Here is a 12,253-nt window from a genome sequence, read left to right on the forward strand (position 1 = left end):
GAATCGGTGCGGACGAAATCCAACTTTGTAAAATTCCCCGAAAGAAAAATGGTTGAGAGAAACAGACCGTTTTCGCCTAAGAAAGAAGAGAAGTATAAAGCTACGGAAAGAATGGCAAACGCTAGACCCAATGAGAATAAATCGTGGAGGAATTTAGCCCCACAAAGGAATTGGAGGGGAGACAATTTTGATCAGCGGAAACAATTACAATGTTATGAATGTCTGTCTACGACGCATTTAAGGCCAAACTGCCCTCAATTAGAAAGGAATCAACCGACAGAGCAGATAAATCACGTAGAAAGCGCGCACGAAAATGAATTATTTGCTCCCTATATAAGTGAAGGATCCGTTAACGGATCGGAAATTAAAATTCTCCGGGATTCAGGCGCCAGCGTAGATATCGTTACACGAAATTACGTCAGTAATGCAGATTTTACCGGTGAGGTAATTTGGGTCAAACAACCATTGGACTTAGATTTGAGGTGTTTGCCTCTGGCACGTGTAAAGCTCACTAGCCCAGAGTTCGGGGAGGTCGTCACAAAGGCCGCTATTGTCGATTCATCTCTCGATCAAGGAATTTACCTTCTTAGTAACGCAACGGCCGAGTTACTTAACAAACGTATCAGTATTGCCACTGTGAATGCTGTCACTACTCGTTCACAAAAAAAGGGGATGGAAAGGGGACGCGAAAGGGGATGGAAAAGCAAGGAGAATAGAAAGCGGAACAGGAGGGAAGAATGAGATAGAACCTGAAATGCAACTGAGAGAAGAATCGTTACCACCCATTGAGATAGGGGAAGGAGCTGGAGATTTATTCACTCCGTTCAGGATAACTCAAGAAGAATTTTCAAAGGCTCAAATTGACTGCGGAACCTTGGAAGAATGTAGGGAACGCGTTAACAAAGGACATGATGGAATTAAAAAGGAAAAGGGATTGTTTTTTAGGGTAACAAAAGATCATTTAGGGAACCCGAGATCTCAATTAATTGTGCCGAAAAAATCCAGACCGGCAATATTAGAGATGTGCCACGAGTCGACGTCGGCACATCTGGGGGTAACTAAAACGAAAGATAGGGCCCTAAAATATTATTTTTGGCCAAATTGTGTAAAGGATATCGAGAATTACGTTCGCTCGTGTGATCCTTGTCAACGAATCGGTAAACCGAGGGAGAAGACAAAGGCCCCTCTCAAATTAGTTCCCGTTATATCGGAAATTTTTAGCAAATTAAATATTGATTGCGTAGGACCATTACCCATTAGTGAGAAAAACAATCGATATTTGTTAACGGCGATGTGTATGTCTTCAAAATATCCGGATGCAATCCCTATAGAAGACCTTACGTCAATCACAGTGATAAATGCTATGTTAAACGTTTTTAGTAGAATGGGGTTTCCCCGTGAGATACAGTGTGATTGGGGTACGTCGTTCACTAGCTATTTAACCACAGAATTTTTTGATAAGTTCGGAATAAAAGTCACTCATTCATCTGTGCGGCATCCCCAGACAAACCCGGTAGAGCGTTTCCACAAAACCATTAAGCGACTTCTAAAGGTACTATGTTTAGAGTCCGGAAAGGATTGGGAGAAAAATCTTCCAGCAACTCTGTTAGCTTTGAGAACGGTTACTCACGAGAGCACAGGATTTAGCCCCGCTGAGTTGGTTCACGGAAAAAACCTAAGGACTCCAGAAGTGCTGTTATACGAGCACTGGGTAGCACCGAAAGAAAACGAAACGGCGGTAGCCAAATACATGTACGACTTAATAAACCGCATGAGACGTTGTCAGGATATAGCAGTAACCAGGATGTTGGAGACGCGAGATAAGAGAATATTATGGTATGACAAAAATGCTGTCCATCGCCAATATAAATCCGGTGATCAAGTGTTGGTGCTCGCAGCATCTATGCCGAATAAACTATCAGTACAGTGGATAGGGCCAGGCGAAATTCAATCTCAATTGTCGGAAACGAACTATATAGTGAAAATGACAGGAAAGGAGGCCAAGCCCCAAATTTTTCACGTTAATCTGTTGAAACCTTACCATAAAAGATTGGCGGAGGTGAATCTAGTGTTCCACGAGGAAAAAGTGAATGTGGAGACGGAAAATGATTTAGAGATCGCATACCCGACGGGAGACGTAAACGTGTACGATTTCGAGGAAATATCTCGAAGTAGCAACTTAGAAGAGAGGTTAACGACGGAGCAGATCGGGGAACTCAAAGAGTTGTTACATAAACATAAAACAGTTTTTTCAAATAAGCCGGGAAAAACACATCTAGTTGAGCACGATATAGAACTGATCAGTAATCAACCTGTTCGGTCGAAGCCATATCGCACATCGCAACGCCAAGCCGAAATTTTGAAATCGGAAATAAAGCAGATGTTAGATCTGAAAATAATTGAAATGGGACAATCAGACTATACATCACCAATGCTGTTAGTAGAGGCACCGGGAAAAGCCCCAAGACCTTGTATTGATTACCGAAAATTAAATAGTATAATTAAAACTGAGTACTTCCCCTTGCCAAATTTAGAAGAGCGAGTAGAAAGAGTCTCCGCCGCAAAATTTATTACGGTACTAGATCTAGTGAAGGGCTACTGGCAAATTCCAATGACGAAGAACGCAAGTCGGTTAGCAGCGTTCGTAACTAATTTCGGGACGTATCTCCCTCTAAGAATGCCATTTGGATTGGTGAATGCGCCATACTTTTTTAGTAAGATGATGGCTGAGATATTAGGGAATTGTGAGAAGTATGCAGTACCTTACTTAGACGATATTGCGATCTATTCCGAAACATGGGAAGAACACTTGAAACATGTTGACGAGGTTCTTAAAAGAATAGGAGCGGCAAATCTAACCGTGAAACCATCAAAATGTCAGCTAGCACAGAGCCGGACGAAATATTTAGGACATATGGTAGGAGATGGCGTTCGAACACCAGCCGAAGCAAAAATCAAAGCAGTGATAGATTTTCCTACCCCCAAAACAAAAACTCAGATACGAGCTTTCCTTGGGCTAGCGGGTTATTACGCACACTATGTGGAAAAATTTTCTGTCATAGCCGCACCTTTAACCAACGCATTGAAAGGTAGGATGACGAAAGAGCAGATTAGATGGACGCCCGAATGCGAACAAGCATTCCAAGAATTAAAAATGAGTTTGACAAAAAACCCCGTTTTGCATGCCCCTGATTTTACAAAAAAATTTATAGTCCAAACTGATGCGTCGGATGTAGGGATGGGAGTTGTAATGTCTCAATGGGGTCAATTCACGGTCACGTGTCATGTACCAAACAAACCGCTTCTGTTCAATTTTCAATCGTTCTGCGCATATCGTGATGTCTGTCGATAACGTTGATGAAACCATCGTTTTGTAAATATTACGCTAGCCGATCAATTATGAAAAACTTCTGATTTTTTTAAAAAAGATATTATTTTGAATTATTTAATCCAAATTTTCGTAGTTATATAATTTTATTTTTTATATTAAAATTTTAATTAGTATTTTCAATGGAATTATTGTTTTTGTATAATTAATTACCATCGCTTTTTAATTCGTTTGGTGCCACTTTATTCTTTCCTTTCTTTCCCATATCCTTTCCTTTTTTATCCAAAGGATACATTTTGACAAACGACTATGGCAGTGTTTTTGAAAAATTACATATGTTCTTTTTTATATATTATTTAAATACTATTGAATGTTGAATCTTATGAATATAGTTCTTTTAAAAAATAATTATTACTCTTAGATAAGTTAATATTTTAAAGCTTACTAATAAAATTATTACATTTTTTTTTATGTAATTATTTTTATTAATATTGAGACTTTGATGTTTTATGTTTGCTCGGAGGAAAGAACATGAAACTCAAATTAGTATGTAGTGAATAAATTATGTTTACAATTTCAAATTATAAAATATAAAAGGCATAGATACCTTTTTTTAAATCTATGCAACTTATGAATCAGTTATTTCATTTTAATTTGTAGAAATCATTAAAGAAAAACAAACAAAATCACATTTTCATAATTTTTATTTACACATTACAAAAAAATATATAGAGATAAATAAAATATATATAACTATTTGGAAAAATAGGATCAAATGGATATTTTAATGCACTCACTAATTCAAAAAAACTATTTATCAACATCTATTTTTCTAGACACTTAGAAATAATATAAACACAGTATTACAAGAATGTCAATGTAAATGATGAAATCAATTTTATTCAACAGAAACATCCTAGATACTAAACAACATTTTTTTTTATCACCAATAAAAACATAATGTTGAACAATATACTTTTAAAGCAGAACATTTATGAATTTTTTTAATGCTAAAGTTACATTGATAAAAATTACATTGAATGAATATCATAAAATAAAACAAAAACATATAATACAGTAAATTTAATAAACAAGAATAAGGTCATGATAAATACATATATATAGAGAGAGAGAATTAAAATAGGATATAAAGAGTAGTTGAAAGAAACACTTTTATGCTTTTACAGAATTTTATAATTCAAGATTGATATGTTAAAGAAATAGAAAAAAAAAAAAAAAAGAGTCCAATATTTTTTGGAATGAATTTCTTTCTTTCTTACAGAATCCTGAAGTTCTTGTAGCTCATTTTGCAAATTGCTGATCCTGTCGATTATTTCAGAAAAAGTAATAGTCTGGGAAGAAGCAGAGTACATTCCACTGAAATCAGAATTCATATAATTTTGCTTAGTAATCAATTCTCTTGCATTTATATACTTAACTAAATGACATCTGTTTACAAAACTTAAATATATATATATATATATATATTTCTTATATATAGCATTCAATTTATCAAATTAAGAGCACTTTTAATAAAATACATCAATTATATATATATATTATAACAGTCAATAAGAAAATTGGATTTTTAGTAGTTAGTAAAGGATTCACTTACTAAATAAATCTTTAAGAAATTTATTCACTTCCACCTAAGTTTAGCATTATAGCAGTTGTTATTTTTGCAACAGGAATTTGTTTACTTACATTAATTAAATTTAGATAAAATTTTGTAGAAAAATGCAATGTAATATTCATGTAAACATTTTAAAACCTTCTAAGCATATTCAAAATTATCAGAAATTTCATCAAATGTGAATAAAGTAAATTAGAAATGCACTCATATTTTTGTTTGATTGTTTTTGATGGCAAATCGCTTACCGATTTCTTTTTCTTCGAATAGTTTTTCTACCAAATTACCGGAACAGCTATATTTAATAAATGGACACACACTGAATGAATTCTTCAAAATGATCGTAGCATATCACCGACTTCGAAGGCTTAAAAAAATCTATACCAAAGCTATCAACCCAAGTCAGGATTGTTTAAAGGAAAATAAGGAAACATTTTATCATGACAGTCACTCTTGTGTTTCGCATTGAAGCATGCATCCATCTGCACACCAGTATTTCTTCTGTTAACACATAATAAGAGGAAAGAAAATGACTCAAAAATTATAACTTTAAATGTAAACAAAAAATCCGCTTCATACTCGGCGGAGAACGTTAATGGCAGACTAATCGACGAAAGCGATGCGGATGAAACTTAAATGCCATGCGCGAATAGCTCATGACATGTGACTTTTACGTCACATGAATTGACCCCATTAGATTCCGAAGGCAAGGAACATCCTATTTTATATCTAAGTAAGAAATTTCCAGACGCGGAAAAGAAATACAGCACTACTGAAAAAGAGTGTGCTAGTATAGTATACGCCATAAAGAAGCTTAAATTTTACTTGGATGGCCAGCACTTCACTATTGTCACGGACCACAATCCGTTAGTTTGGCGAAAAACATTGGTCATTGGCTTTACAACCATACAACTATACTGTCACACATAAACCGGGCAGTAAGCACCAGAATGCTGATGGTTTGAGCCGCTGTGACCTTTAAAAAAAGGAAAATCTAGTGATAAATTTTAATATGTAAGCGGTATTTTAATGTGTAAATAGTGTTTTAATGTAAATTGTTTTTTTTAAATGTATTTGTATTGTATAATTGCCTCTAAGAAGGGATAGTTGGTTCCACGACCCGGTAGTGACTTTCGTCCAAGACTGGACAAAAGTCCCCTTTCAAAGGGGGGGAGAGCTGTAATGATTCAGCTTCTTCCTGGGTGACCACTGTTACATTCCTTTTTCCCACACTCGATAATTTACATTCCGGGCCATTCTTCATCAACGAAACTCCCACAGTGTTAAGTGCCTCCAGATTGCCAAATGGAAGACCCTCCTTTTAAGTACGGTCATCTGGCCAATTAGTGCTAATCCAGATAAGGAACCACACGTGCGTTTCCCAGGGAAATAAATCGTGTCTTCGAAAGGTGAGAGTGTCAAACACTCCAGATGTCCAGATGTCCTTCATTTTTCCCATGGTGGAGGGTGGATCATCAATGAACATTTCCCACGGGCGACCAGAGACGATTCAGGTTGTTCTGAACGGTGATTGGGTAACATGGAGTCTGAGAGGAAAATAAAAGGTGAGATTTTTCTGAAGAACGGGGAGAGAAGCTTCGTGTGAACCAAGGAGAGAAGCTTCGTGTGAATCGGACTTCTGAGTAAAATTCCATCCGAAGCAAATTCGGTGGATTCCGAGAGCTATCCCTGGAGTAGCCTCAGACGCCAACAGCCTGTTAGCTGTTCTTGTAAAATTGTTTCCTTCGAAATTGTTCTAGGAACTATTCTTGTTTAATTTTCGTATTGTAAATAGCATCATTCATTTAACCTAGATTAGAAAGAGTTGTTTTTATGTAATAAAGCTGTAAATAAAGAATTTGATCAGAACGCTACCTGTTATTGGATCGAGACTTTACAGCACATTCAGCAAACCAAGGAAGAGAGAGAAGGCCTACATTCAGGGCTTATATAGCTTCAAAAGGGGATTTTATTAAAATTCAGCAAAATAAGCATTTATTTGAATAGTTTGACTTTTGCAAAATACGGCAAGTGATCATGGCAAGTGAACGCAACGGAAATTAGAACTTAGCGAGAAAAAGTAAAAAATTGCTCAACTCTAGCACATTTCCTTAAGTCTGAATATATGTACTTGGAAAGTAATTACTTTTAATGACTTGGATTGAATGAATTTCTTATGCACACACATACATATATAACATTGAGTTGTGAAGTGAAAATCACATGTCTAAAAGAATTGTTGTGCATGCTATATTTATGTAGCATCCTGAATATAGACATAAAAAAAAAAAAATTAATGCTTTTTCGCTCTCCTTGATTATGCCCGCTGCATCGATGTGTTGAGCCTCATACTCTGGTCCCTGGTTTTATGACGAACATTAAAATATATTGCACATTTTTTGAAAAAGAATCAGGTGATGAATTCTTTAAATGACATCTATATTTTCTTCATGCTATTAAAAGAAAGGCTTCATACTGTTAACTAAATGCTTTCTAACAATTCGTTGTTAAATCCTGAACCAAAAAGACATTCTCTCATCATATTAAGGGGAAAAAAAAGTGTGAAAACCATGCAACGTTTATATTGTAACGTTTAATCTTTTTCCTCACATGGTAATTGGCATTCAGACCAGATGTAACGTCACCCGTTTTCCCACACATAGTTACGTGCATACGGACCACCAGATGTGGATCCTTTTCACTATAAAAATCATTGCGTCTGGTCATTTGTTACTATCCAGTTGTGGGAACACAGCTGTGTGACCCGTCGTTTCAAATAGAACCATTATGTCTTCAAGGGATTGGAACGTCAAAACACCCAGATACTAAACTTCTTTTCCCTTATAAAGAGACTCTTCAAGTCATCAAGAAACGAAGCAATTATCAACAACCAGTCACCAGTTGTCAGTAAGTGTCAAACCGAGGTGCGCTTCAACCGGTGTTAGCTGTGAATTCATTAAAATTGTCATGTGCTCAAGAGGCGATCGGTCACAAAGATGGATCCTTAACAGACATTCCCTCGATCGACTTGAGACCATTGAGGAAGAGTTGCTGAGCAGCTATTGAGTGATAGGGAATTCAAGTTCATGAATATGAAACAAGAGGTTATCTGATGAAGTTAAAATGCCTATTTTTTTTTTCCAGCGAAAAAAAAAGGAAAAAGAAAGGCTTCGAATTAGAATTCGGAGAGGCTTCGGGTGCGGAAAAGTTGTTCCTGATTTTCTGAGAAGCTCCGTGTGATTCGGACTTCTGCGTTAAAGTCCACCCAATAAAGATCGGTGGATTTCTGGAGCGTCCCTGGCGTAGTCATTTAGAAATAACAACCTGTTAGCGGTTTTTTCGTGACTTATTCTTCGATTTGATCGAAGAACTATTTCGTGATGGAACTATTATTTGATATTTGTAAATAATATTAACCTAAATGAGAACAAGTTGTTTTTTGTAAATATACAAGGTTGCAAATAAAAAAATTATTTGTTACGCTACTCTCTTATTTGATCGGTCTTAATCACGATATTACAATTTAGCTTCGAATTTAAATTACTAGGAATTGAGTGCAAATAGTATCTATATTAAGTTGCTCAGATGCAAGCGAGTGGTAAACAAAAACACATGCCACTCAGAAGTTAAAAGTGAATCTCCAATGGAACGACTGTAAAATCACTGATTTTAAGAACTTGATTCATTTGAAATTATAGCAATCATTCTCTCCACAAGCCTCATATGACAGCACCGTCCTTTATTAACATATTCTTTGAAGACTGAAGAACTTATTATCATGTGAGGGCATGATGTTTTTCTGTCGGATTGATACAACGTGCCTTAAAAAAAAATAATGTTCTCATATCATAACTTCAAATGTGTTATAGCAGATTTCAATTTTTTTAAAGATATATATCTAAAATTTTGAAAAAAAAACTATATTTATAAATGGTCACAATTTGTAATTAATATTTAATATACACAAATACAATCAAGTCATTTCAAGTCTATAAAACTTCAAATGCGATAAGATGCACTGCCATAGAGCAATAGTATAAAAAGTAAAACCACATATAAACACACAATACATGTGTCATAACATTTGAATGATATTGACAAATAGGTTGCAAATCAATTCTAATATATTTTATTAGGTTACAAGAATGTTGTTTGTTATCTAGAGAATTGAAAGAAGATGGTGGACACATTCCGAGATAATTTATGAAATTGTTTATAATTTGTAAAAATATTTGAAAGTTTTGATGCATGTAAAAGCAAATTAAATTGAAATAAGTAATAAAAAGACTCTATGTGGCTGTAAGAAACTGTTCCAAAATATGTAAATAAAAGGACTTAATATATATCAAGGAAGAAAAAGTTTTTTTTTTTATAATATAAATGTAATGTTTGATGTCAAATTTTTGTTTGTTTGTTTGTTTGACGCCAAAAATGTAGCAACTTTATTATCGAAAATTGTTCGTCGGAATTGTCCACACACACACACGTTAAAAACCTTAACTTAACGTAGACTTAATAAAGGTCTATTCTTCAAAAAGGAAACGACAAATCTCATTGCACACAACGAAGCTGGTTCTTCCTGCATTCGATTGTTTATTCACGACCCAATCGGAGTCTTTCTGGAGAATGAAAACATTTTAGCTTGGAAAAATAAATAATCTGGTCAGAATAGTTTTGCAAAAGATTTTTTTTTTTTTTTTTTTAATATTGATTTCAAAAGTTTTTTTAGAGCAATGCTTAAATCAGATGCTGAGACGACGACGATTAACTATAGACGGTTTCAAGAATAAAAACGTAAAAAAAAAAAAAAAAAAAAAAAAAATATTTTCAAATAGCTTAAAAGTTTTATCATAAATGCTTGCAATATTGGATTTCTTTTGCGATAAGTTAGACGCAATTGTGTTATTGTCCCTTTACAGATTCGACCTTTCTTTTTTAAAGTTTTTTAAAATAGAATCAATCAGTTTGCTGTGGAATACAGAATCAACTTTAAAACTAATAAACTATTGTAGAAAGCATTCATTTTCGGAAAATCCAGGAAGATTGTTTTATTCTGCAACGCTTTTGAAAAATAGCTCCATTTCGAATAATCTACTTTGGAGTCTTTCAACTGTGAAATGATCGAAACGGGGTGAAAAGTGAAAGCGTGTTGCATTCCTTTGAAATACTTCCCAGATCATGATATGCATTTCGAAATAATTTTTATCCTATTTATTTGGTAATAACAGAAATATCAGCAATGAGGTAAAGTACGTTTATTGCAGGTACAGATAAGATTCATTCAAAATGTTATTTAATTTCCTTCTTCTCTGATTACTGTCGCTCAAGAAAAAGCTTTGTCTTAGTGAAAGGAGGAAATTTTGTATCCGACTCTTTTTTGTTATGTTATAATACTATTTTCATCCATACCAGTGACTTAGAAAAAATGGCGAGAGGTATTTCAATTTATAAAATATAAATTATATTTTTTATTTAAAATTTCTAAATTTATTGAATCCAAATAATTTATTTCCTAATGTTTAACGTTTTTTAAAATTTTTATCATGTTTTCGGACAGAAGTAATTTATTTTTAAGAATGATGGTATGTTTAAAGTCAAATTGTAAATACAAATAATTTCAATGCTCTATTCTTCACTCAGTTTTATAAATTAAATTGACATTTTAAAAGTTCTAGCATGCATTCAAACTGAATTTATAGGAGCTCTCGCTGTGAAGGAACAGTTTGAAAAAAGTCCTAATCTTGAATAAATAAGCTATTTCTTAGATTTCTTGATATATATAGAACGCTGTACTGCATGCCCCACCCTCTGTCTGTTTTTATCTTTTTCAAAGAAAAGTGAATATAGAAGATTCGCTACTACTAGTATCTATTTCTTGCCCCCCCCCCAAAAAAAAAGCCAAGTAGGGAATTGCAATACTACAAAGTATCATTGTGATTGGGGGGGGGGGGGAATCAGACTTTCTATATTCCATGAAATAGCTTTTTCTGCTGTAACAGACAATGAAATTCCCCCCAAAATATCAATATAAAAATTAAGCTATGGATATTATTCCTTGAAAGTGGTTTTCCTTTCCAAAATAAGGAGTGTTTTTTTAATTAATGAATCCATATTTTCTTTAATTTACGGGAAAAATTATTTAACACTATTTCTCATTTTTTTTAAAAAAATTATAGCGTATCTATTATCAAAGAAGGTGTGTATTCGAATCGAATGATTATTTTCAAGAAGTTACTGTTTCTGCTTAAATTGAGCTCTCATATAAATATTAGACATTTCTTGTCTAAAATTTCTAATAAAAATTAATCAGCGTTTCTGAATGCACTTTTACACTATGGGAATGAATCATGGTGAAAATTTTAGAGCAAGAGCTAAATAATAATAATAATAATAAATTTCGGATTGAGAATTTTCTTGCAATTTAATTAAATCAGATGTAAGCTCTGGAATTTAAATTCAATTTGCACAAAGTAATTTCTCTTCTAAAAGACAGTTCTTTTCTGAAATGCACGTTTATTAATTCTGACCTATTCCTGGTGGTTGCGCCTGATTCAATCTGGAGTTCATCGAACTCTGGAAATAGCACTGGACTCTCAAGCGACAGTTTTAAAGACAGATATCAAAGGAGATGCCACTAATCGCAAAAAGATTTTCCTTTATTTCTACAGCTTGCAGTTCATAAACACAAGATGACGTAAAGCGTTGCACAGCTTGTCGTTCTGGTGCAAAATATCACGTAACAAACAGGATCGTTTTCCCTCACGAGGAAGTTACGAATGCCTCTTGACTTTTGAGCCGTCTGGGTAGAATTTACTAGTGCAGGTTGGAATCCAATTGTCTACAGAGTTATCATTTGATAAGTGGCATTTTTTTAAAGCAGTCTTTTAGAATCGTATGCCGTAGTCTGCTTTTATTTAAAAGCCGTGATGATGTTTAAGATGAACACTGCTTCAAAAAGTAATTGAATATATATATATATATATATATATATATATATATATATATATATATATATATATATATATATATATATATATATATATATATATATATATATATATATATATATATATATATATATATATATATATATATATATATATATATATATATATATATGTATCAACTATTTTTTTAACACCGTCTTTTTTGCTAGGTGTTACCGAGATCTTCTTTGAATTGTATTTGCCAGATTGCTAATAATTAACAAATTTTTTAATTTAAGTTTAAAAATCAAGACTGTATTGAAAAGATTGTCAACGTTACTTCTTCTTTAGTCTAACATTTTCAATATT

The 12,253-nt window shown here is 33.6% G+C and overlaps 1 protein-coding gene across 1 annotated transcript; it reads left to right on the forward strand.

Annotated features, from left to right (window-relative positions):
• Window positions 1–640: 640 nt before the first annotated feature.
• LOC129968407 (uncharacterized) lies at window positions 641–8,024 on the forward strand. Its single transcript, XM_056082264.1, has 3 exons — window positions 641–3,089; window positions 5,656–5,824; window positions 7,808–8,024. Exons 1-3 carry the CDS (start codon window positions 641–643, stop codon window positions 8,022–8,024), a joined length of 2,835 nt encoding a protein of 944 aa, XP_055938239.1.
• Window positions 8,025–12,253: the final 4,229 nt, after the last annotated feature.

This window comes from Argiope bruennichi, chromosome 5 (genome assembly GCF_947563725.1).
Source record: "Argiope bruennichi chromosome 5, qqArgBrue1.1, whole genome shotgun sequence".
NCBI lineage: Eukaryota > Metazoa > Arthropoda > Arachnida > Araneae > Araneidae > Argiope > Argiope bruennichi.